The sequence below is a fragment of the Neopsephotus bourkii genome, unplaced genomic scaffold, assembly GCF_033783945.1.
Source record: "Neopsephotus bourkii isolate Nb327-2 ecotype Australia unplaced genomic scaffold, CSIRO-AGI_Nbou_v1 NB_196, whole genome shotgun sequence".
Classification (NCBI taxonomy): domain Eukaryota; kingdom Metazoa; phylum Chordata; class Aves; order Psittaciformes; family Psittacidae; genus Neopsephotus; species Neopsephotus bourkii.
Genome location: NW_026900709.1, coordinates 5530654 through 5557041, shown reverse-complemented (window position 1 = coordinate 5557041; position 26388 = coordinate 5530654). Strand labels below are relative to the sequence as shown.

General features: G+C 43.5%; 2 protein-coding genes across 5 annotated transcripts in view; one reads left to right on the top strand and one right to left on the bottom strand.

The window, feature by feature from the left end:
- CDK15 (cyclin dependent kinase 15) overlaps positions 1 to 12596 on the bottom strand; it is a gene marked incomplete at its 5' end in the record, with an annotated part of 35286 nt that extends 22690 nt beyond the window's left edge. The window contains 8 exon segments of the mRNA XM_061377833.1: positions 3824 to 3929; positions 4477 to 4600; positions 6581 to 6636; positions 6753 to 6764; positions 8054 to 8143; positions 11508 to 11587; positions 12146 to 12276; positions 12387 to 12596. Coding sequence (XP_061233817.1) covers positions 3824 to 3929; positions 4477 to 4600; positions 6581 to 6636; positions 6753 to 6764; positions 8054 to 8143; positions 11508 to 11587; positions 12146 to 12276; positions 12387 to 12596 — 809 coding nt within the window.
- The window catches only part of ALS2 (alsin Rho guanine nucleotide exchange factor ALS2), a 220606-nt gene that overhangs the window by 162402 nt on the left and 31816 nt on the right, over positions 1 to 26388 (top strand). For 2 of the 4 annotated variants that reach the window (XM_061377781.1, XM_061377788.1), the window contains exons 1-3: positions 15715 to 15892; positions 23180 to 23269; positions 25906 to 26060. In XM_061377781.1, the coding sequence (XP_061233765.1) occupies positions 23250 to 23269; positions 25906 to 26060 (175 nt within the window). In that variant the 5' untranslated portion in view covers positions 15715 to 15892; positions 23180 to 23249. Of the gene's footprint in view, positions 1 to 15714; positions 15893 to 23179; positions 23270 to 25905; positions 26061 to 26388 lie in introns of those variants that run through there. The other 2 variants (XM_061377805.1, XM_061377797.1) reach the window with 1 other exon arrangement.

The window sequence follows — 26388 nt, the reverse complement described above, 5'->3', positions numbered from 1 at the left end:
TGTAGAAGAGAATCAGCTCTGTGGTTTTGGAGCAAACGATCCTGATGTTCCCCACAGTTTGGGTTCTGATATCCTAGCTAGAAACAGCATTAGACTGGCAACAGCAGAAGCCTTATTTTCCTAGATGTAGCTAGCATTTGCTAAGAATTACCCACGAGCAGAGTCCAAAAATTCAAATTTAATGAAACAGACTTTTCACTTAGAGGCAAGCTGTGAGGTTGAGGAGAGGAACAACTTGCAGGCTGTTACGAGTGCACCTTCTGGTAGAACTCCCCGTTGTATTCCTGGTTTATTCTCGTTATCTCTGGAAGCCTTTAAACCTCAGTGTCCCTAGTAAAGACAAAACTATCAGAACGACCACAGCTGCTGGAAAGGCTTCTTGTTTTCTTTAGTGAGACCAGCTGCCTTTAATGCCCACTTGGTTCTGCATTGATTCATCAGTGGCAATTATCGCTGTTTCTCTCCTTTGTTTGTTTCCAGATGAAATACACTTTTCTTCATTTTTTTTTTAAATAAAAGCCAGAAGTAGCTAGAACAACTGAGGTGAGGGCATCTCCCCCTTTCCCTAGGTATTCTTGTCTATCTGTTGAAGTAGGACTTTGGAAACTAGTGCTAACCATCATATCAGCCTTTCAGTAGAGGCTTCAACTTCTGAGATACAGGGTTTACAGTTACTGCTCTGACAGCATTATGAGAATCCTGCTGTTAATGAGGATAATTCAGAAACATTTACTTTTAAATATTTCTAAGGATTTCGACCTAGTGTTTTGGTTTTTGCCCTTTTCCTTCTTTCCCCTCTGATATTAATTTCTGAGGCACTCTTATCCTTTCCAGTCTACAAGTTTCTCAAAGGTCTCAGTCCCATATAGCTGCCTTGGGAAGGGCTGAGGCAGAGAGGGGTCTTTTGGGAAGAGGCCTAGACCTGATGTTTCAGCATGTGCCAGATACACACATGAACCAAGACAGTGACTGCTAAAGCTATAGGAGAGGTATAACTGGTTATAGGAACTGAGCAAAACCAGAGCTGGTTCAGACAGCACGGTTGCATCTGCCTGCACTCCCTGAGGTGGGTTTGAACACTGCACTTACTCCTCAGTCTGCAGTGCTGCATTACATAGTGGAGAGACGATTTCATCAGGATTAAGACCTAAGATATCTCTGCAGTATCCCAGAGTTCCCTCTCCACAGTTTTGCTGGCACTGGGGGATTGCAATTACATATTTAACCAGAAATTCTTTCCTGTGTTCCTCACCAAGCGTGGTCTGTACCGTGAAGCCCATAGTCTTTATCTCCCAGGTTAGTATAGTGGGACAACGTGAATCGGGCTGGGGGAAAGGCTGTAGTGGGCTTGCAGACCCACATTAAATGACTCCACAGGAACTTCTGTTCTACATGAATCTACCTGGGAAGACTCCTGGGATTATTGGTTTGGTATTGTTTTTTTTAATGGAAGATCGTACAAGGAAAGCCTGACTGAAAACAAGACACGTCTTAAGGCTCCCATGATGTTAGCAGCTGCCAGTGCAGCACGTGCATAAAACACTTGGTGTTATAAAAACCCCAGAGAAGTCTTTCTGATATGCAGTGTAATCTCCCTGAAACATTATGAAACGTTAGTCTCCCTGAAATCCCTTAATTGAATCTTCTAAAGTCCTGAAGAGATAGTGAGGGAGAAAGAGAGTGAAGGAAGATACAGGGAGATTAAAGCAGTTTTTCTAGTTAGGCCAAGAGCGAGTGAGCCTCCTTCTGTATCTGTTTCTTCATCTATTCAAGGCCTCATTCACTTCCCATGTGCCTCCCACTGACAGTATTGCTGCTCAAGCACACTATGCATGAATTGCCATAATATTTTATTTTGCTATAATTGGTTTCTTTAAACCATGGCTTTAACACCCACTGTCTCGTGCTGTTACCAAGGGCATTCTGGTCTGCCTTCATGTAAATTGCAGCATCCAAAAGACATAGGGCTTTTTTTTTCCCTTTCTTCCCAATAGACAAGTAACATCTGTGTGAATTCACATTATTTTCTAATAGACAAAAATTGAACTTAAATGCAGTGTACATCAAGATAATAAATGACTCTTGTTAGAGGAAGTTACTGAATAGAGCTCACTGAAGTACTCTCTATTCTCTCAGCGTGACATCTTTCTTTAGGGAAAACACTTTGAATGTTGTTACTATAAGGAGGCATTATATACAATGGTGCCTATAGTGTGAATGTAGTTCAGTGGGACTCAAAGTACTGTGCTGTTAGAGCTGGTCAGAGTGCTGGATGGGATTTTTGTATATCACTCTTATGTTGCTATTCATTACACTAGAGCAGAGCTACATGTTGGTTTTGCACAGGCAGAAATGCCAGGCTTTCTGTGTGTAGCCAGGGCTTTGGACAGGGGTCAACTTTCAGGAAAAAAACCACAACAGGCTTGCACCAGCATCTGTCTAATACAAACCCTCCAATCTGCTAGGCAGGCATCTTTAAACTCGGCAGACATTCCTGAGAGACTGTCTGGAGGGGAGAGGTGACAGGTAGTGGGGGAGAGAAGACAGGACTATTTAGACTGGCTTAGCAGCTGGAAGCCATTAGAATTTAGCAAGGTTTTCCTCCTTGGAGAAATCTTAAAGCAATTAAATTAGCACCAGGCCCAGGGAAGTGAACAAACCAAAAACTCCTGTTTCCTTGAACTGCCCTCCAGACTTAGGCCATCAGAGTCTCCAGTAAGCCGCAGATCTCTGGAGGGGAATACAGCCTGAGGGGACCTGGAGCTTTGCTGTTTGTAAGCTTACCCAGCCCTCTTCTTGCACACTGTTAAGCTTACTTCACTCCTACCCTTTCCCAGCCTCTGACTCTGCAGAGCAGTTAAGAGAAGTCCCAGTGTGCCAGGCACAGACAGAAAATTAACTGGTCTGAAGAAAGGGTGAAGCAGCAATACTATCTACAGACATAAAACTGCTCAGAAAATGGGTGGTCCCCTGCAACTTCATGAGCTGCATGTTTTCTATGTGTAAGTCAGGACTATATTCCTGGAAACAGGCTCAGGTTGGTGCAGAAGTGAGCCAGAAGGGCTAACTAAACATCCAGACCACACCAAAGACCACTGTGACCCCTATGAAGTAAGTCCTCATCCTCTCCTGCTTTCTGTCTGCTCTCAGAGACTCAGAGACTCTCAGAGACTCCTCTCCCTTCAGCAAACATGCAGCTCATTTCCTGTTTCCCAGCCATAATAAGATTTTGGGATACAGTTTGTAAGGTGACAAGGCTTTAACAGAACACAGCTCTTCTGTATGAAATGCAGAGTGCATTTCAGACGTGTTCTTTGAGAAGGACAAAGTATCACAGAAACAATGAAAATCGCAGATACCTTTCTATCTCCAGACCCATTCAGAAAACCTTTAATGCCGCTTTTGTTTGTTTTTGTTTACCAAGGCCAAAGCCATTGCTGGGGCAGTTGCAGATCCATTGTTTCTTCACAAAGCCATTGCTTCAGAGAGCTACCACTGACTGAGCTAACCATATAGATACAAAACACTAAGTGCCTTAAGTGAAGGTGTTCTGCAAAACCTGAAATTGCTTCATAAATATTGCCAAATGAGATGTGCATAGCTCATAAATGTTATCAGATGATGTTTATATAAATCCATGGCTGAGATGTAGTGACATCATTCCCAAAAGCTTCTGTGTATAAAACTCCCCACAGCTCATGTTTTAATAGGTGTTAATTTCTCTACTTACAACTATGTCTACTGTAACTTGGTTGACTTAATTTAATTCAGGTAAAGATGATTTTTCCCAAGGGACCCCAGATGCTTTAAAATTGGTCAATACCAGATATCTAGATCAGAATCTGTAGCTCCAAGTAACACATCAGGAGGACAGTACCAGAGTGTTGCCACTTCAGTCTGTGTGGAGATGGACTTGGCACGAGCAAGGCCTGCAACAAAATAAAGAAGACTGCTCTGTTAGGACAATCCTTCTGCCTGTACAACACATAGATGATAGTAATTCAAAACAAGACATTATTTTCTCTTGGATGTTTAAACACAAGCAATCCCAATGCAGTTTACAAAGTGTGTCTGGAATATGCCTCTGGGGCAAATCAGATCAAGCAGTATGTTGTGTTTTACAGGGCTTTACCATTTGTGACTGCAGCAGCCACCCCAAGCCAATGCCAGGAAAGCCTTTTGGTTCAGCACATTGCTGTGGACTGTGCGCATTATCTAATTTTCTGAACAGAGAGGGGCTGATTCTCAATTCCCTTGAAACAATTTTATGTGGCAGTAATTGCTCTGTCTCAAATGAGGTTACCCCCTGTACCCATCAGAATAAATGCAAGAAAGGCTGGACTGACCACAGAAATAGTTTCCTGAAGTTTAGTAAGGTTATGCTTCTGTGCCCAATTGGCTGTGGATACAGATCTATATGCACACTGTAGCTTTGGTCTGAACAGATATATTAGCAGTATCCAAATGGTGACTCACCAAAGTCTGCTAATTTGAGCTCACCAAGGCAACTGATGAGCAAGTTCTGGGGTTTCAGACCACGGTGAAGAATGTGTTGTTGGTGGATGTAAGCCAGGCCACGCAAAAGCTGGAACGTGAAAAGCTAGGAAAAGCCAACAAAAAACTGAAATGATTTTGTGTGACTTTGCATTGACACATTAACTCTGAACTTCAGGAGAACTCCTGGAACAAAGCAGAGACAAAGCAAGTAAGAAACCAGTAAAAATCCCCAGATGAGTTGAGGTGGCTGAGAAAGGGAAAACTGCAGTGGGAATGACTGCCCTGCAGCTTTCCGAGGGTTTCAGAGGGCAATATTTGTCCAGGAGGGCAGTTACATTGCAGTCCCTAAGTGCGCATTTTGGAAATGTAACTTTTCTTTAGCAGCGGACTATTGATTGCAGGAGCAATCTCGGCTTTCACAACAGGAGAGACTGATTTCCGCTTTCAGGACAAAGGCATACAGCCGAGCGCAACGAGGGTTTACAGAGCTGGCAAGATTTGCCCACCTGAGCCCGCGGACACCAGCAGAGGGAGTGCTGCGGCCGCGGCACACACCACCTCTGCCAAGGGTAAGCTGGACCAGTGAGCAGACCTACTTGACAATGTGAGATGTTAACCTTCAAGCTGGGTGAAAACAGAAGGACCTGATTTGAACGGATGTAGCAAATAAGATATTATGAACGGAGCAAGCAATTAGAAAAACAATAAATAAATATCCAACTCCCACCACCATGGCAGTGTCAATAAGGCTAGGGTAAAATAGGTCGAGCTGAAACAATGTATGAAGTGGGAGAGTGGACAGAAACAAAACACAGCAAAAGCAATTAGACTTCACCAGAGAAGAGATATTTTTCACCAGAAGTTCAATCTGAAGAGGAGGAAAAACAGTGACACCCATAGGTCATTTTTGTACCAGAGACGAGACCCTGTGCTATTCCCTATACTTGCAACATAGTCAATAAGAATCACTCAGAGAAAAAACAAACATTTGCCAGCAAAAATGGCGCAAGCCAGTTGACCCTCCTAAAGGAGGAGAAAGTAATTTTGCAGTTCAGTTCCTGCTGACAATGAGGATTTCAGACAGGAAAACAGAGCAGCTGGCTAGTATTGACTCACAGAAACGCCCATAAGTACATGTTACAGCCGTGTACCCCATGTGCTTTACAAGTCTGTCTGGTAGCAGAACCCTTGAGATCTGTGCCAAAACTACAACACTGCATCTTGGACATATCTGAGCTTTAAGGATGTTTAAAATCAGAGGCCCCAAGAAACTTCTTTAGAATTGGTGTTGCTTAACAACTATCTGGAAACAGATGTGAACAAGGTGGCAACATTTGGAGATGACAGAAGTATTTAGATTAGCTGTGATAAGAAGTGACAGTGGGGAACTTCAGAGAGATCTGACAAAGTCAGATGAATAGGCAGTTTGATAAGTTACAAAGTTATTGTTGACAGCTGTAAGATATATTAACTGAAGCTGCTCAGGAAAAGGACCCAGGCATTCACTGAGGACATCTGCACTGAAACCTCAAGTCAGTGCACAGCAACAATCCTGGAAGTTAATTAAATGTGAACACACATACAAAAGAGAGTAGGAGACTATGACAAAATCACTCTATAAAAGTAAGGGTACATCTTCAGCTGTGCTCAGGTTCAGGCAACCAATTACAAAAAGCTGCAGTAGAAACAAAAGGGATTTATGTGACCATAAGACCATAAATATGCAGAGAGTTCCCGACGAGGAGTGAGATTTGAGAGGTTTTAAGAAGAGACGAATAATGTATTTTAATGGTAAGAGGATACAAATTTGTGTAGAGGCAGATTTCCCTGCCACAAGATGTCATTGTTCACAAAAGCTGCACGTCCTCTTGCAGGCTCAGAAAATGTGAAGAGGGACTAACCAAAAAATGGCTTTGGAGACTGACAGGGAGGTTGTTAAATCTTTATGGAAGGCAGCTTTCCTCTAAAGTTTTTGTCATCTATGGAACAAATAAATACCAGTAAGCAATTTACAATGACTGTACACAGTAGAAAATAACATTTCCTCATGCTTCAAGGGCTATAAGTATTCAAAGGAACTCACCATAACATTGCACGAATGAAGTCCTCCAGGATGCTGGCCCATGTACTGTGCTAGGTCTGTGCGCTAAATAGGAGAACTTGAGGCAAAGCTACTTGTGTGAAATGCTTCTACCAATAATGCCTCTTCTGTAAATGGAAAAAATATGCAACCACTATAAGGGCATCTCTTTCACCTTGGTGAACATCTGATCTGATAAGGACACGAGGATGTGCTTGAGTGCTGGGTCAAATCAGAGACCTTGCTGACGTTATCTCATGCTAGCAGTTTATGAACTGAAGCTGATAGTTAAGTGAATTCATGCTTGTGCCATAATTAATCATAAAGCTGCAGGAAAAAGACATAGCCTCTATATTTTCCTTATGATTTGGTTGACAGCTGTCAGCAAAAGCAACAGAAATAGCAAGATTCATGCAGAGAACTTTTTTTATTACCATCCTGCTCTCCCCATGACAGCAAGCTGCAGCTGCGTCATGGTGAGCCACTGGGGTCAGTGCCAAATCTGACCCCAACTGGGATGTATCATTATTTCCTATCCTTACTGTGGCTCAAGAACAGTAGGTTTATTGCATTGTCAAGGCAGAAGTGGTGCTAAACAGTGTCTGCCACTCTCGTGAAGACAAGGTGTGGGATCATTTTTGCATACAGCTGTCATATACAGAAAGAAAAGAATAAGTCTGTGTGTCTGGAAAGCAAGAGATCAGAAAACAAAATCAATCATTGCACTAACAATTCGTCTCTATAGATATTCCATAATGCAGTAAATTCATTATGCAGCCACTTAACAGTACTAGTGTGTTAGGAGGCTGTAAGAGTGAATTTTCCTCTTGGCTTGTAATGCAGACACAAGTTCACCACACAGACGACTATGAGGACGTTTTGAGATGGCAAGTGAAAGAGAAAGGAGGAACTGTGTACATAACAGAAGGACTCAGTGCACCACGTTAAAATTTTTATGCTGAGGTATGCAACTCTGTGGAAACCACTGAAAGGGCTGGCCAAAGGGTGAGAGAGGAAGACCATGAAAGATGAAGTAATGACCCTTGAGTTGAGGAGCAGCCCCCAGAGCATAATTGGGCAGGCGCAAAGTGGCCCCTAGAGAGGAACGGGGCAGATGGTTCTCCCGGCACAGGTTAGCCACACGTGCCAAAACAACTGGGCAGTCCTTCAGGAATAAAAGACAGAGAGCTCCAGAGTCGAGGAGATAGCCGCAGCACCAAGGACAACATCGCCTCCGTGGGGACACCTGCTTCAGAGCTGCGCCTGCCGACCCAGCTCAGCCAAATCCCTCATGAAATCTCTGGGGAAAAACTTTATTCTCGGTGTCCTCATGTGCTGTATAGTGGGGTCGGTATGTATGTAATGCAATAAATGCTTTGCTGCTTTTATTATAAATGGGCTCAGTTCTTTAGTCTTTGGAATCTAACTACCACAACTAGCTCCACAGGAAGCTAGAAAACCAACAACTTATCTTGCACTCAAAGACAAATGTTAGTGCCTCCTTGGTCTGGATAATGTCATGAAGCGGTACAACATTGGCATGTTTCAAATGCTTGAGAAGGGAAGCTGGAAAATCACAAAAGGAAGGTCAATTTAATCATTGCTGCTGGAAATGGAAGAAGAAGGTGCACACAGCAAGGCAATGAGAATAAAAAACTGGGGAGAAATAGTCCAGAATTGGCAGTTCTGTAAGAAGCAGCAACTACTGAGTCTGGAGGAGGATGGAACAGCTCCTTAGAGAAGCAAGCATCAGTGCTCCGGGCTTGGCAGGAACCTGTCCTCCTCTCAGAGGTGGGATCCTGCTCTGTCAGAAATAGAAGCCTGCAGTTCCCAGCTGTCAGCTTCTCAGCTGAGGAGAAGGGATTTCTTCAAGGCAAATGCCAAGAGGATGGCTCTGGGAGCTCCCAGAGACAGAATGCAGCAGCCTCCAGCCTGTCACTGAGCTTCTCATCCTTCTTCCATCTGCCTCCTGGCACATGCCCTCAGCTGGGCCTCTGGGAGACTTCTGGGGAAAGCTGAGTTTCTATCAGTTTCCAGCTTCACAATATCAAGGTGCAGAAATGTGGCAAAAGAAATGACTGTAGATGCTAAGCTGAATTCTGAATTTAGCTCTGTGCTTTTAGCTTGGAGAAAGCATATTGGTTACTTTATCCCATTTAAAACTCAAAGAGCAGAGATGATGAAGTTACCAAGTGAACAGTAACTTGTTTGTATTTATACAACTTTGGTACATTTTTTTTCTTTCAGCCTAACCATCCAAAAGCACCATTGCAGCCATGCGGCCATTGTCCTTACCTGCTGACATGCCTTTGCCAAGCCTCATCACATCTCAGGTGTGGTGATGGAAGTGGCAGCATGTGGAATAGTCTCTGCTGCCATGCAGGCCGCAGAGCACTGACTGATGCCAAGACATAAACTACAGATCTCTGAGCCTTTCAGCATTGTGTTAGGTTTGTCATGGTAGTGCAGGCTCCAGCCGACTCTCTTGGAAGGCAGCTTCTCAGCAGAAAGTTTCAAACATAGTCTTTATGGGGGAAGAGCATTCACAGCTTCATTATTTGCTACCTTAGGTTTGAGACAATTGTTGCTATAGCTCTGCACAGGGAAGATGTGGGGAAGGAGTGGAACAGGCATAATTCTGCCTGTAGATCCCTGGCACTGCTGAATAATCTGACCCAGCTGTTACACCAAAACTGTGCACAGACAGAAGCCCCAGAGCTCAGCAAAAACAGGGGTCCTGACTCCAGATTTCAGCTTCTGACATAGCAGAATACCCGAACAGCCTCAGAACTGCTTCGGGCTCACTTTTCCCTGCTGATTGAAACCAAATTAGTTTACAGCCAGACCACTCAGTGCTACACATTTCATTCAGATAAGGCATGGACATCCAATCTCATTTCTGCTGAATTAGTAAAGCACACAATACAGAGGCTGGGCTGGCCGTGGGAGGCCAAATGAGGTTTGGTCCTGGATAAAAGCTGCTTTTTGTTTTTCAAACAGTCTGCAGAAGATATTAAAAGAATTTCACGCTGGCAAGGCAAATTCATACTGGATTAGCCCTTTGCGTTTTGTGACCATAACAATTTCACATGGTTCTAAAAGCCATACAGCCAGATATACTGTATATCTGTGTATATGCTTAGCTGTGGCCTAAGCATATGTCAGTACTGAGACTGCTGAGCAGCAAGGGATGCCTGATTCACCATAACGGCTGGAAACAGCACAGACTGTAAATTAGTTCATGTGAAGAGCTAGGTGCTGCTGCTGCAGCTAAACTGCCTCTAGTACTGATGCTAGTCCATTTAGCTACCACCAGTATGTTTCCAGTGCACAGCAGCATGCACATTAAACATGCTCTGCATCGCATCTAATTGCTTATGAACCCAGTAAAGATATTCTGTCTAGATGCCACCTGCTGTGGAAAAGGGCTGCTAACCTGGCTCTGCAATACCTCAAAAACCCCCATATGACCAGAGCTGTTGCTCCAGTGGAGTAGCATGGAGGGTTCACAGTAAATGGAGAATTTAGCCCCTGTGCCTGAATCAGGCCTCTGGGAAATGCTCCTCACTTGGTTGCTTCTACAACCCCCTGCTGGGGTGTCAGGTGCTACAGCCAGAACTGAGCTTTAAAGGCATTTTGTCTCTGTGGGACTTCCTGGGGTGAAGCTGCTTTTTGTCACAAGAGTACCATTCCTCCAGGGTAGCATAGAACGCAGGTAGTTAATAAATCTTGTGTTTTGTTTGCCCGACTGACATACATTGTAAATTTGAGGTGTCAGATGCTGCAAGGCTCAGCAGTACACAAAAGATCTACTTAAAATAGATCTTTCACAGGATCACCCTTGTTTTCTCCCATAATGAATGAAGTTAAGGCTCTCAGCCTGTCCAGCAGAGCATGTTAAAGGGGCGCTGATCTTCAGAGCATCATTAGTTCTATGCAGATAAAGCTTTTAAGGCTTATTTTACTGGTGGGCTCTGTAAATGCAGATCAAAAGCACCACAGCAAATGAATGTATAGGAAACTGTAACACAAGCCATTCTGTAAATAGGTGTATTTAGGTATCTCTCTGCTTTCCCAGAATTTGACTAAGGACTTTGTAAACTTTCTTATCTTAATTACATTGTTATAAACCTGGAGTGCATCCACTGACCTCTCTTGTTACTCTTAGCTGACTGGTATGAGAGTCGTTCTATACTACGGCTGCTCTGTGAAAGCTGGCACATCTGGTCCCAGATTCTCTATCCCAGCCCTAGTTTTGAACTGCAATAACACGTAAAAAACAAAATACATGTGACCTCTTACATCGACGGCTCTCGCTAACACCAGACAACAGACTAGCACAAAGGTTGCATGTTTCTGTGTAAGGAAGAAATCAGATTGTGATCCTCTTGGGACCGTAGAGCAGACAAAAATAGAAGCCTTAATCAGCCAGGCAGTGTATAAACTTGGTCTGTGGGGACATGTAAATACGTTAAGCCAAAATCAAGCACTTAAACAAAAGTATTTTTTTCTCAAAGAAATTGAGAGAGCTGCAGACATTTTGCCAGTGCTCTACAAAGTTGACCGACAGAAATAATTTCTCATGCAGCTGAAATGATAGCTGTTATTAAACACCAGTTTTATTGAGAGCATTTCTCTTCAGTCTGGGATCAGACCTGGATGCTTCAGGTATCAGCCAGATTGTTTGTGGTAAGAGCAAGCAGAGACCTTGGTACAAAGGGCACTTCTAGTCCACAGCTGCCCAATGCAACAGCGGCAAGACCTGCCATGCAGCACTAGAGTACAGATGCGGGAATGCAAAAGCAACTACGGAGCAGGCAAGAGGTTAAGAAGGCCCCTACACTGCTAGAAAGGACATGCTCTGGCTGCAGCCGGCACAATGATGCTCCTCGCTCTTCACCCATGTTTGAAGCAGCTCTTTCTGCCTTACTTTCCTGAATGGCTGTAAAGGGCACTCCATCCTCTGCCTCTAGCCGGATCACTTTCAGCACCACCAACTGGCTGTTGATCCTGTCAGGGCAGAGTGGTGTCTGGCATAGCAACGTTAGTGGTCTCCCGTTAAGTGCCCCACACTTACCCAAGCAAAATTTCTAGGGCTCACTCTCTCACCCAGGCCAAGCTCAGAAGGCAATTACAAACCACCTCCATCTTGTCCTCATTAGCAGTGGAACAGGAGCCAGCCTGCCTGGCTAGTTCTGCTGACTGGGTATTGTTAGAGCCTGGCTTTGGGCAATGTTCCCACTCTGCTCTCTCACAGTTTTCCTGCCCCTGCATGATGGCAGCATGGCCTTATCCCCAGCTTTTCTGTCATGCAGGGATCCCTCATTTAAAGGAAAATGCTCATTCCCTCCTTAGTGCAGCCAGACAATCTTCCAGCATGCTGCTGTGGAGCACAGTGTCTTTGTGGAACCAAATGGCTATAGTAGAGGAGTTCCCAGAGAAACTCAGAGCTTTGTGAGTATCCTCATTAAAGGCAAAGGTGGACATTCAGTTTGTCTTTATCTCCCATAACAGGTGTTTTCAACAGATGCTAGGAAGACAATAATGGCACCAGTGGTCCTGGCTTACCTGCTGATCCCTTTGTACACATTTGCACAGGATCCTTCACACAGCTTCTCTAGATGTACATAGGATGTGGCAGCTCCAAAGGGCATGCCTGGTCTCAGTTTCATGAAGAAATTGGTATGTGTTTTAGATTGCTGGGTAGAACAAGAAGCTACTAGCATGTCATTCGGTAGTGAAATTCATAGCTGGAATAATCACAGGGTGAAATATCTTCTGTCTGGCTCTATACATGCTGCACACTCACCCATTTGAAGCTCTTCACAACATCCTGCTCCTGGAAAGGATCAGTGTGACTCCAAGGCCTCTGCATCCTGGCCCTCCAACTCCAGCGGGTGTGAAGCTGTGGGGGCTGCTATGAGGGTAGAGGAAGGGGTGAACTGGTTACATCCGACAGTTGGCACAGGAAAAGAAGGCAAATTGTATAGCTGGCAACCCACCGTGTTACTGATGTGTTTCATTTCTTCCCTGACTGCACTGGCTTTGAGCACTGCACATCATTTTCATCTCCCTCCCCATTAGTCACACATCTCCAGTACAGTTTCTTAGCTCCATTTGTAAGGGAAACAACTACCTGTATGTTCCTGATCACCCTGAGAACAAAGATAAAACTGCCTTAACTGCAGAGGACACTTCTACTGCTAACATTCTAAATGTGTGTTACTCTTTCTTACCCTTGATTTATTCGTCTCTAGATAGCAGTCTCTTAGGGCACAGACTAAAAACCAAATGCAGTAGTGAAATTTCAGGAAATCTAAATTTATGCCTTCTGTTCCTTAACACCCTCCTCCCTGCACTGTTCTAATTTACACAGTGTGTTAATTTGGCTCATATAGCATAACAGTGCCACGAACAATACAACTATAAAAATAGTAGTAATGAACGGCAGGCAAGCTGCAAGCTCCTCCTGAGCAGCCACATTGGCTGGGTGCCTGCATTATCATTTGACTCAAATATAACAGGATTTGTAATCTATGGCATGCTGCCTCTTCCAGAACTGTAGGTTGTTGGTTCCCTCCCTGTTTTACAGTCCCTCACTGGCATAGAACTTGCTGGAGTGCCATCTTCTCCCTGTTCATCACAGGCACAGAGTCCTCCTAAATCTAAAGCTGCAAAGTTTGATATTGTCTGGTTATATGCAAATGTGAATGTATTGCTGTTCTGACAGCACTTACACATAACAGGTCTCCTCCCATGTTGTCCTGTTTCAGTTCAAATGTACCTATTTTTCTCTCCTTTGCTCCTCCTCATCCCTCTGTCTGTAATAAGAGTTCATATGACTCGTATGAGGTCTCTGCCTCAAGCAGTCTTGTGATTTCTGCAGTTTTTATTTGGAAGTCCTACACTCAGTGAGCCAGATTCACCCCTGGAGTAGCTCTATTGATTTCAGCTCATTTGGCATGCATGCTCCATAAACAGCCAGTGGTTTTTACACCTAAAGATGGAGAAATAAGCAGTAAATTCAAACTTCCTGTGCTTTCAAATTTATTTCACTTAAGCAGCTCTCAGTGTAATATGTTAGGTAAGGAAGTGATAGGTTTCATACAAGAACAGACCTTGACTTCCCTCCATGGCTGTAGCAGTTACTATTCTAGGCTTTAGGCTTTAGCCTAACTTAAAGCCTTTAGGCTTTAAGTTGAGCTATCTGAGCAGTGTGGCTGAGCTGTGGTTTCTCCAGGAGCATCGACCTTGCTTTGGTATTTATGTTCCTAACCATGATGTGGTGGCAATGTCAGCTTCGGGAGCTGTCTGTCCCTGTTGGATCACTTGTCTAAGGGATACAGTGAGTTTCAGCTGGTAGAAAATAGGCTTGTCAGAATAGCCAGACCAACCGGATTAATCCAGCCTCAAAGAGATTTCATCAATTATGTGCTAAGTAGACAACACATAGTGGTTTACACTGAATGTGGACAGACAGAAGTCCCCTTCTTTCAGTCCCCAATGAGTAGGGCTTTCTGTGCAGCTTCCTAGGACTAACACCCAACCCACATTGAGAAAATGCTAGCAAGGGGTGAGGGAGCAGGCATCATACCACAGAATTTTTATGCCAACCCCTTAGGTCCTTCAGTTCTCATTTGTATGCATGATGTGAATGCTCCCCTTTGCTTCACAGTTTTGGTGCCTAAGAATAACACTCTTTCCTTGAGCAAAAGGATATATTTTAAAGCAACAATCTCCTGGGAAGGCAGGGACAATTTCTGTGTCTCATTGCAACCAAACTGCCCAGCCTTTGCATGGCAAGAAGGAGCTAACACACCTGGAAGGCTTGATTTCTCTCACATGATTTTCTTTTTCACTTCCCAGTTAGCTGTAATTTGCTAAATATCTATCATCATGAACCTCAGCCTTCTATTTATTTTCCATGTATTCTTTGAGCCATCAAAATACAGCAGTAATTGGATTGTGCTCTTCAGGCGTTATAAAGGCTGTCTAGATGCAATGAACTCAGTAATAAACTGATGCATATCTACACAGAGTTTCTTATTCTGGAAAATACTTTTAATTGTTATCCATATTTATACAAATAGACTTTTAAAATACATCTAAGCCTAAGAAATACTTGCCTTTTAAAGAAATGGAAAAAGAAAAAGTACAAAAAGTAGACAATATAAAAATATCAACTACATATTAATTCATATGAAGATTGTTAATTTTAATTTTAGCTACATTTTCTGTTAGGAAGGAGAGGGGAATCAGTCTGTTATGAAGAAAAGTCATGCAACTTTCACCAGCTAGCAAGAGCTGGTAAATGAAGAAAGTGGGGTAATAGCTGGTGGTTCTGAGTATTGGAAAAAGATAAAATCAAATGGAGTATTCATTCCACTTAGCAGGTGAAACACTCTAACAGAAATGTTTAATAGTTATCCATAGAAAACATAAAGAGTTTATAAAGGAGAGCCTTTAGCTGTCATCAGAACCATGGTTTTAAAAGAAAGCTTCAGGCAATGTAAGAAATCGTCTTCCAAGTGCAGACATAACATAAAAAATACATTTTGCAGAGCTTTTTAAAGTAGAAACACATGTATGTGGTATGTATATACACATACAGGTGTATATATGATGGTATGTACATACACGTATGGTTGTATATATATAATAGTCTGTATATGCACTTATGGATGTTTGTATATTATGTACAAACATATATAGCTGTGTATGTGTGCACAATTTGTACATACGCATGTAGACATCTAATGTACACCTACATACAAAGGTAAGCAACTGTTTTGCTTGTCCTGTAGGAGGGCCCTAGGTCAGCAAACTGGTGCAGGCCTGCTCCCATTCAAACCAGTAGCTGAACTCAGAGGGTTTATGGAGCATGGGAGGATACTACCGGGTATTAGTCAGGCTTCCTGTGTAGGTTACAGCTTTGCTCCTTATCTGTGCCCCATACAGTTTGAAATACATGTTCAGGTGACTCTTGGGGCCGGCACGCTAATGCTGGTGTTGCACAACCAGACTCACGCACCTGCTGTTTACCACTCCCAATGTGCTGTCAACACCAACACCACCTGACCGACCTCCCGCGGCCCGGCGGGCCTCGCTCTCCGACTGTTTTGTCCCGGGCCGGGACCCGTCGTGGCGGCGGCCGAATCCCGCCTGCGCCCTGCGGCCTCTTTACTCAGTGCCGCTGCGCGCGCGGGCCGACGCCGGGATCCACCCCCCTGCACGGCGGACGCCCCTCCCGCGCCCCCGCGTGAATCAGCTGATCCGCGCCTCCGGAGCCGGCGGTGGGAGCGAGCGCGGCGCCCGGTGAGGCAGCGGCGGCGGGAGGGAGCCGCGGGAGGTGCCGGGGCAGCGCGCGCCCTGCCGTGGGGGGAGTGGAGCTTGAATCACGTGGGGCGCAGACCTCCGGGGGGTGTGTGTAGGGGGGGGTGTGGGCAGGAGGTGTTGTTTTCCCGCCGCCCCCCACACGGCTCCGCGGTGCCGTTAGCCGCGCGCTCGCCCTCAGCGGCTCCCTGCCGCTCGGCCCCTGCCTGTGGCGCTCAGCCCTGTCCCCGGGGTGCAGGGCAACAGGTGGGGGAAGTTTGGAGGGGGGCGAGGGGAAGGGCTCCTCTCCTGGAGGGACACGGGGAGAGCGGCGGTGTGACGGGAGCCCGCCTGGCAGGAGCGTCGAGGGCCGGCCTGGCGCTCCCTGCGGCTGCCGCACCTGAGCTGTAGGCAGGAGCTGGTGTGCGGCTGTGCTGCGATGCTGATGAGGGAACAGGCCCCTGCTCAGCATGGGAACGGGCATGAGTAACTGAGGAAGAGGCTCAAGAGCTCTGAGTAAAGGTGCTGCCTATCCAACTCTTAGAGGCTGATGGAGCAGAGATGTTGACGTTTGTGTAGGTTCCTAAAGGACTCTTCCCTCTTGATGGGAGTTCTTAAGGCATACTTTAAGTAGTATGCCTTTTATTGCATTACACTTGTTTCAGAGCCCTTTCTCTTTGCATGATTTGGTTGCTCAGGAGTAAATGCTGTTTCAACTTGCAGAATCTGTTGAAGGATGGTACTGGCGTGGGTGCAGTGTGGTGTACAGATGACATAGCACACTGTCACTCTCACAGACCTCTTCTTTCAGCACAAAAAATACTGTGGTGAGCCGCTGAGGAGCAACTAGGGTAGTCATAGAGAACTGGTAGTTCATCACTGCTGTTGTAGTGCAGCAACTTATGTGAATTTGCTGTACTTACCTTCTTTAAGCTTCTGTGAAGTTAACTGTTTCTAACTTCTGTAAGGGGAAGCACCTCAACCTGTGCTGAATTAAGAAGGTGTCATTTCAAAAGGAAAGAGGAGGAAGGGGTATTCAGAATTTTTTTTAATCTCTTGCGAGTTTGGTAAACTTTAAATTATTAATTCTGTGCTATAGCAGTTTCAGCTGCGTTCTTTTATCTGATGCTTGGCCCTTTGTTGTATTCCTACACACGCCCCCCCTCCCCCCCTTTACTGTTATATCTTGTTTGTTACCATCCCTCATTCACTGGAACCAGCATTAAAAGCTTTGAGCCCACTTCTGAAGGGATTGCAGCTGTCTTTGAGTAGCAAGTTGTTTTGTTTTGTTCTGAGCAGATCTTAATCACATAGCATTAAAAATAGTGGTTGTTTAGTTGGTGCTGACCAAATCACAAGGGCTTCTTGGAGTGGTAACACATTACATGTGAACTACCGTTAGCAATGATAAATGGTACATATGTAGATAAAGCTGGTGCTGACAACTGTGGTTGAATTACGAAGCTTGGGGGTAACCTCCTTCAGAACCTGAGTAGATAATCTTGTATAACAAACTTGCAGTCTTTGTGGTGTAAGTTATCGCTGAATAAGATGCAACAAATCTATAATAAATGTTTGTAAATATGTCTGAAAGCTGTAGAAGTACTGTAGTATCTGTTAACTATAGCAGGCAAATAAGTATGTAAGGCTGATGATGGGAGTTCTAGTATTTCTGAAGGTCAGGGGCATACCAGTTGTTCCTGTTCAGCACTGAATGTAAGATGACTTTTATCCCCAGGATGCTTATTAAAGAATGGTCACTGACAGTGAAGGATGCAGTACCATAGTAGTGAAAGCTGTGTTTACTCCACCTCATTCCCTGCCATAGTAGTTATTATGATCTGGTAGCATTTGGTTTCTGGAGAATTTGAATTCACATTCTGCTCTGTAAGTGGGAATTACGCCCTCAGTGTCACACTATGAGGATCTGTTTGTAGCACAAATCCATTTAATAATTTGGCATTATTTGGCAGTCTGCTTTTTTCCTCTTGTATTGTAAAATGAAAATTTAGGAAGTGAATGCATGGGCACAGCAGTGCAGGTGCTGATGTCATACCCATCTTCCATACCATGGCAATGATTTATTGTGCCTGGCCATTCGCTTGTGTGACTATTGAGCATCGTAACAGTTCAGGAAGTCTCAGTAGAAAAGAAATAATGTATGTGTAATGCTACAACATACTACTAGATAGATGTGAACCTGCAAGGAAAATTGTATATTCCTACTGGGAGGAAGAAACTTTATAATTACTTTGAGGCTGTGTCCAAATTATTTGTATTTTGTATTAGCTGTGCAATGGGAATAATGTTGCACTCTCCTAGGAGTGAATGAAAACTTGCACTGATCTTGAAAATTATTTATAAATGTCTTCAAGGTGTCTCATTTGTGGCAAGAAAATGACATTAGGGACAAACATCTTCAATTGGGCCTTGAAGGGAGATGGTGCAAAACAGCTAATCAAAACACCTGGCTTTAACTTTGAATAATAACTTTCATAGAATCATAGAATAGTCAGGGCTGGAAAGGACCTTAAGATCATCAAGTTCCAACCCCCCTGCCATGGGCAGGGACACCTCACACTAAACCATGTCACCCAAGGCTCTGTCCAACCTGGCCTTGAACACTGCCAGGGATGGAGCATTCAGAACCTCCCTGGGCAACCCATTCCAGTGGCTCACCACCCTAACAGGAAAGAATTTCCTCCTTATATCCAATCTAAACTTCCCCTGTTTAAGTTTTAACCCGTTACCCCTTGTCCTATCACTACAGTTCCTAATGAAGGGTCCACCCCCAGCATCCCTATAGCCCCTATTCAGATATTAGAAGGCTGCTCTGAGGTCTCCGTGCAGCCTTCTCTTCTCTAGGCTGAGCAGCCCCAACTTTCTCAGCCTATCTTCATACAGGAGGTGCTCCAGTCCCCTGATCATCCTCGTGGCCCTCCTCTGGACTTGTTCCAACAGATCCATGTCCTTTTTACGTTGAGGACACCAGAACTGCACACAATACTCCAGGTGAGGTCTCACAGAGCAGAGGAGCAGGATCACCTCCTTCGACCTCCTGGTCACGCTTGTTGTGATGCATCCCAGGATACGGTTGGCTTTCTGGGCTGCAAGCGCACACTGAAGCTGGCTCATGCTCATTTTCTCATCGACCAGCACCCCCAAGTCCTTCTCCTTGGGCTGCTCTGAATCTCTTCTCTGCCCAGCCTGTAGGGTGGGCATCAGCCCACCTCAGAAGCGTGTCAGGGTCCCTCTGGATGGCATTCCTTCCCTCCAAGCGTATCAACCGAACCACACAGCTTGGTGTCATCGGCAAACTTGCTGAGGGCGCACTCAATCCCACTGTTCATGTCACTGACAAAGATGTAGAACAAGACCGGTCCCAACACTGATCCCTGAGGGACACCACTCGTTACTGGTCTGCAGCTGGACATGGAGCCATTGACCACAACTTTTTGCGTGCAGCCATCCAGCCAGTTCTTTATCCACCGAGTGGTCCATCCATCAAATTGATGTCTCTCCAATTTAGAGACAAAGATGTCATCTGGGGCAGTGCTGAACGCTTTGCTCAAGTCCAGGTACATGACATCAACTGCTCTAACCCTGTCCATCAGTTCTGTAGCCCCATCATAGAAGGCCACCAAATTGGTCAGGCAGGATTTCCCCTTAGTGAAGCCATGCTGGCTGTCACCAAGCCCCTTACTGATTTTCATGTGCCTTAGCATGCCTTCCAGGAGAATCTGCTCCAAGATTTTGCCAGGCACAGAGGTGAGACTGACTGGTCTGTAATTCCCTGGGTCTTCCGGTTCCCCCTTCTTGAAAATGGGGGTTATATTTCCCTTTTTCCAGTCATCAGGAACTTCACCTGACTGCCATAATTTTTCAAAAATGATGGCCAGCAGCTTAGCAACTTCATTCACCAGCTCCTTCAAGACCCGTGGATGGATTTCATCAGGACCCATGGACTTGTGCACGTTCAGGTTTTTGAGATGGTCTCGAACCAGTTCCTCTCCTACAGTGGGCCCAAGGTCTTCATTCTCACGGTCCCTGCATCTGCCTTCCAAGACTTGGGTGGTGCAGTCAGAGCATTTGCCAGTGAAGACTGAGGCAAAGAAGTTATTCAGAACCTCAGCCTCCTCCAAATCCAGGGTAGCCAGTTCTCCTGATAGCTTCTGGAGGGTGCCCACATTGTCCCTAGTCTGTCTTTTATTCACAATGTACCTATAGAATCCCTTCCTGTTATCTTTCACATCCCTAGCCAAGTTTAGTTCTAACTGGGCCTTAGGTTTCCTAGCCTGGTCCCTAGCTTCCCCAACAACATCCCTGTATTCTTCTCAAGCCACCTGTCCTTGCTTCCACCTTTTTATAAGCCTCTTTTTTTCCTTCTAAGCTTTATCAGCAGCTCCTCATCTATCCAAGGTCTCTTGGCCCTCCTGCTGCACTTCCTTCTAGTTGGGACGTAACACTCCTGAGCTTGTAGGAGGTGATCCCTGAATATCAGTCAGCAGTCATGGGCCCCCCCACCCTCTAGGGCTCTATCCTATAGAACCTTACTAAGCAGGTTCCTGAAGAGGCCAAAGTCTGCTCTGTTGAAGTCCAGGGCAGTGAGCTTGCTTCACCCTATTCTCAGTATCCTGAGGATCTCTAAATCGACCGTCTCGTGATCACTGCAGCCAAGACTGCCCTGGAGAGTCACATTTCCAACGAGCCCTTCCCTGTTGGTGAGCACGAGGTCAAGCATGGCACCTCTCCTTGTCGGTTCCTCTATTACTTGCAGGAGGAAGTTGTCTTCCACACAGTCGAGGAACCTCCTGGGTTGCTTGTGCCGGGCCGTACCGTCATTCCAACAGACGTTAGGGTGCTTGAAGTCCCCCATGAGAACAAGGGCCTGTGAGTGTGGGGCTTTTCCTGTCTTTCTGTGGAGCGCTTCATCCACAGATTCCTCTTGATCAGGCGGTCTGTAACAGATCCCCACAGTAATGTCTCCCATAGCTGTTTTCCCTTTAACCCTGACTTAAGAACTAACTCTCTGTTGACTGATCACCAGTCCCCAGACAGTTCCATACTCTCCAGCCTATCCCTGACATAAATAGTGACTCCCCCTCCCTATCTGCTGGGCACGTCTTTTCTAAAGAGCCTGTAACCTTCCATTCCAACACTGCAGTCATAGGAGCCATCCCACCATGTCTCTGTGATACCTATTATATCATATCCCTGTAGACGTGCACACATCTCTAATTCCTCTTGTTTGTTCCCTGTACTACGGGCATTTGTACAAGAGGCATCTGAGACGAGCTCCAAAGGAAGCCAGCTCATTGGCAGAAGTGGCTGAAATATCTCTGCATTGCTCTGAGTGTTTGTTATAGGTGCTGGCAACTGACTGGGTGTGTTGGGATGGAATGATGCCCCCTCCCCCTTTAACTGTTGAATATTTAACTTCGTTATAACCAGAACCTTTCATGAGAATTACAGTAAGTTTTTGTGCAGGTGAACCCTCCCCAAATTATAGAAGCCAGGAATCTTAAGCCTCAGTTCCCTGTTTGTAAATAAGAATATATGATACAAGTGATACTATTGTTGATACTTTATCAAATCTCCCATCTCTGCCTGATTCACCAATCCATTGGATATTTTTATGTGAAGCTAATGTCCTTCACAGAGAAGCGCCAGCATTTCAAGGAAGCAATTGTAGGGTTAGGTGGTTTTGAGCAGGCAAAAAAAAAAATAAAAATCCCCAAATGTGCTTTACTCTGAGTGAGAACACATCAGGGAGTTTTAAGTTCCAAACCGCACTTCCATTTTCCTTTGATGTTTCGTCAGCACCTCCGTTACTGAAGTATTGCATGACAGTTTGCTTGCATTTGTGAGGCTTCCTCTGTTAATATTTTTAAAGTTAGCTTTTACAGTTGTGGGAGATGAGGAAGGAGAGACAGAAATGGCTTGAAAGCGATACCTTTCTGGTGACAAGTGTGGCTTTCTTTCCTAGAAAGTATGCTCTGAATTATTTTCAGAGCAAGGTGCATATGGCTTATCACAATACTACTTTAACGTACGAATTTGATTTCATGGGTTTGCGTCTCTGTCTTTTTGTGATATGTTCTTTGCCAGCCTTGAAGCCCAAATCCCGTATTTTTAGTGCTCTGTTTGGAAAACTGGAAACACCTGGTGTGATATGTTGCTGTTTCTGCTTATAAAGATCTGCTTGTTAATTCCTTATACAGAGCAGTCTAGTGAAAGTGTTGGGATTTCTGCTACTTCAGTTATTTGTCAACTTGAACATTACTATTTCCAAGCAAACTGAAACTTCTGTATGCACACTGCAGATTTGCATGTATTGCGTCTTGTAATCAAGACTGGCCATATTTTCTTTCTATTTTCTGTATGTAAGAGCTTCAGGATACTCATTCTGGATGTGTTCCTGGAGCTGTATTGCCTTAAAAGACCATTATGTTAAATAATCCATTTTCTGCTTTTGTTACAGTGGTTATTAGACAGCACCTGTAATAAAGCAGAAGGTCTAAAGAATTTATTTTATTTGAATAATTACATGTGTTAATCTAACTAAAAGTTTTAATACTTCATCTAGTAAGGCACTAGATCAAGGAAAATTGCAATTCTTTCAATATTAAAAAGCCAAACAGAATATAAGAGACAAAGATTAACTAGCTTTGTTTTGTTACACAAAAGGTAATAAGAAGCTTCCATGGGCTTGTCTTATCTTCACACATACTCTGCAACCTGCTTGCAGGAAGAAATGTTTTGAACTCTTAATAGGCTTTCTGCAAAGGCTTTAATAGAACTGTACCTTCTAATGGATATACGTGCTTTGGTTGGGAATACAGTTATGAATTCAACTCTTAACCATTTTCTGCTCATACAAATCAGTTTACCTAAATTTAGCTTAAGCGTAGAATTTTATCTTAGTCTGAAAGTGGATCAATTTGATGTTTCTTTAATGGTGTTCTGAGACTTACAGAGAGATTAATGTTAATTTCTGCCTTTGAACTAGGTTTTGTTCAGTCTGTTCTTACAATAGACCTATTGTGAGATGAGTAGGTAGGACAAGTCTGACTGTTTAGCTTTTGTCTGCCAACTCAGTGTGAGTGAACTAAATATTTCAACCATCCTAGTGCTGTAGAAGTGCTTATTTAATACAGGATCTAAAGCTTTGCTTCTTGGGGTGTTTTTGTGGTTGTTTTTTTTTTTTTTTTTCAGTGGTGGTATGGGTTTTGTGGTTTTTTAGTCTTAATATGATTTGCAGTTAAATGGCTGGTTTATTATGTTTTGCAGTTCATAGGAATTACATTATTCCCTTTGAAAGAGCAATGATTTGGTGGTGATGGAGTGCTGCCACTGACAGATGGACTCACAGGAAAGAAGGTGAGAACAGCCAGGTGAAGCCACAAAGACTGCCTAAAATATGCCAATTTACAATCAGTCTGTAAAATTAAGTGATGTCAGCTTACTCTTTATAGAACTTACGCTGAAGGGAAGAGGAGGAGTAACTTAGCTCTAGTTTCAGTTATGTCTGAAACACTCAACTTATTACAACAGCAATTTAAGTTGGTTGTTGTAACTTGTGGAGGAATAGCCATAGGCTAAAATCTTGAAAGTAACATTCTCTGGCACACAGTAAATCTTATCTGAACCTGTGAATTTTCATTCTGGATCAATAGCCCTGCAGTAGACTGTACTTTTGCTCCTTGTTTCTTCCACTAAAGATACGTGACAGAGGCCAGACATCTTTGGGATGAAAAATTAGTGACATGTATGTCAATGTCCAAATTTGTCTTACATTGTTCTCTGAAGGTCTTTTACATAGATAAAAGCCCAAATATGAGGTTTTGTACTGAATTTAATGCACAGTGTGTTGATGAAAAAGCTTTGATACAGTGTTCTTTGGTGTGCTTTGCCCACCTAAATAAAATCCATGTTTTGATTTTAGGTAAATGGCCTAATTATGATGTTGGATTTTTCTAACTTTTCTTCTGGACTCTATATTACTCGGTTCATTTTTAATTCTCTTCTAAGCACAAGTCCAGGGTATTTAAAGCACAAGATGGACTCTGCATTTTAATAGCATGTATGATGTTTGGGTTAAATGACTCATCTGAATTTTAGAAGAGTTCTTGACTGTCACCTTTCTCTCTTTTTTATTTTTTATTCTTTCCCTGGAGGAAGGCACAGGAGCTAAGAGAGGTCATTCCCCTCTCATAGTTATTCTCATCTTGAAAGTTTCGGAGGCAGATTGTGAAAGATTGTTCATCCCATGCACCACAGTTAGCAACAGTTTTAGTTTCAAAAAATCAGTTGTGGTAATGAAGGCACGGATTCCAGTTGTGGTGCAATTGAAATTGTTTATTGAGTGAGCTTACAGGCTTTTTATAGACCCCTGCCTAGTGGTTAGTAATTGTTAGTATGGGTTAGTTTCTTTTCGGTACTTTTCGCAACATCGTACACTTTTCCCAACCAATCACATTGTTCAGGTGCCTTTGCTTGAAGGACTTACTTGTTCTCAGGTGTATAAGCACATTTTTCTGTTACCACTTTCTGCTACATTATTACTTTCCATTTTCCTTGAACACACATTCTTTTGTCCACTCAGTCCACACTGGAGACTTTCTTTAGCTCCTGGGAAAGTCCCAGGTACAACATTACATCTTTGTCTTCAGTAACTTCTTTCTTTCAGTATCTACAGTTCTCGGAGATTATCTCAGTGTTTTAACTTTGATTCCTCTCGACTCCCAAGGTTTGCAGCTGATGAGGGTCAGGATGTTTGTGCTGTCGTTCAGGTTTGCTGGCGCAGCTTCTTGTGCAGCATTCCCCACAAGTAGGGCCTTAATGCTTTTGAATGTGCTACTTGCATAAGTTGTCCACAGTGCAGCCTATCAGACAAGCTTTTCCTGGGTTTGCTTCAGTTTTGGAATGTGTTTATTTGTGCCCTTTCTTCTAGACAAAGATTGCCATTCTGTCAAGCTTTTCTCACTGCCTCATGTCTTTATCTTCACAAGTTCATGCAAAGCCGCAAGAACTGGATTATGTGGGGAGTAAATGACTTGACTGTTGGTAAATAAGGAGCTAAACCTACTTTTTCCTGCAGGGTGAATAAGTCTGTTCTATATAAAGCTTAAAGAAATTTGAAGGAAACTCTTAACTTGACATACTGTCAGTGTATACTGATGTTTAAGCTGACTTTTTGTGTTTGTTTAAATCCAGTGATTCCACAAATTGTTAAAACCATGTGGTTGTTTTCAAAGTTTTCAGGAATTTCTTTGCACTGAATGGGAGAAGCTGCTGATTGAGCATTCAGACCAGAGTGTGCTGAAGCGTTAAAACAGCTTTGGATAGTTCCAGTCATTCCTGCAAGCCCAGATACTTCCATACATTTTCAGGGTCTTTTTTTTCCTGTGTTGAATTAATTTGAATGACTGACTTATTTGAATGAAAGAAGCCTACTAAGAAGTAAAAGAGGAAAAATCCCAAGGGAAACATAAATAAAACCTAATAAGCCACAAATGTTTGCTCCTGCTTTCTAACACAGGAAGAGTTAACATTACAAATCTCATTGTTCAGATAGGAACAGAGTAGCTTGCATGTGGGTGGGGCTGATAAAACAGTCTCTTTTGGCATACATCATCAGAACTGTGTATTAATTTGTTCTCCTTGGTATGAGCAACAAATAGAATATGTAATATAAAGCTATGAATAATATAATATGTATCAGTAGTGAATAAACATATCTCTAAGTTTACCAGTGACAAGATCAGCTGTTTTACAGGCAGTAAAGTACAAATGAAAAAGAAACCTAATGATTTCAAACAGAAGGTATTTGTTTTTCATTTAAATAACATTTAAGTTAAGATTACTAAACTGTAAGTGAAATATGTTGGCTTTCTGAAATTAAAACTAATGCCTGAACTACTAAGCCTTTATTACACATGTGAAAAGCAAACCATGCATTACTGAACTATGGAAAACTTAAAATGGATTCTGTATTCTCCCCAATCTTTTTGTAGCTCAGAAGAGGCAGAAGGAGCCAAAGAGAGAGGCCTGGTCTATGTCTGGAAGGCTGGTTCCTGCTCTGTAACTCCAGAAAGGCTTCTGGGTCTCAGTGGAAAGACTGTATTACAGGCAGCCCTTGGGATACATCATGGGTTACTTCTAACAGAAGGTAATAATCATCTTAATTGTAAATATTTGGGGCAATAACAAGCTGTAGTTATTGTCAAGTTTTCCTATTTTAGACTTTCTTTTTCATGCTATCTGTCTCATGTGCAACTTTTAAAAGGTTAGATTTTTACCTTTGCCAGTATTTCCTCCTGAGTTACAAGCTACTTAAAACTGTGTGGAGTAGATGTTATACACCTAGTGTCGTCTTTTGTACTCTTCTTTTTTTTTAACAGTGTCTCTGGATTTCCTTTTTAAAGATAGTATTGTAATCTGGAAAGTGTCAATTCAAAATGGTGCTTCTCATGGTGTCTTTCATTCAAAAAAGAGAG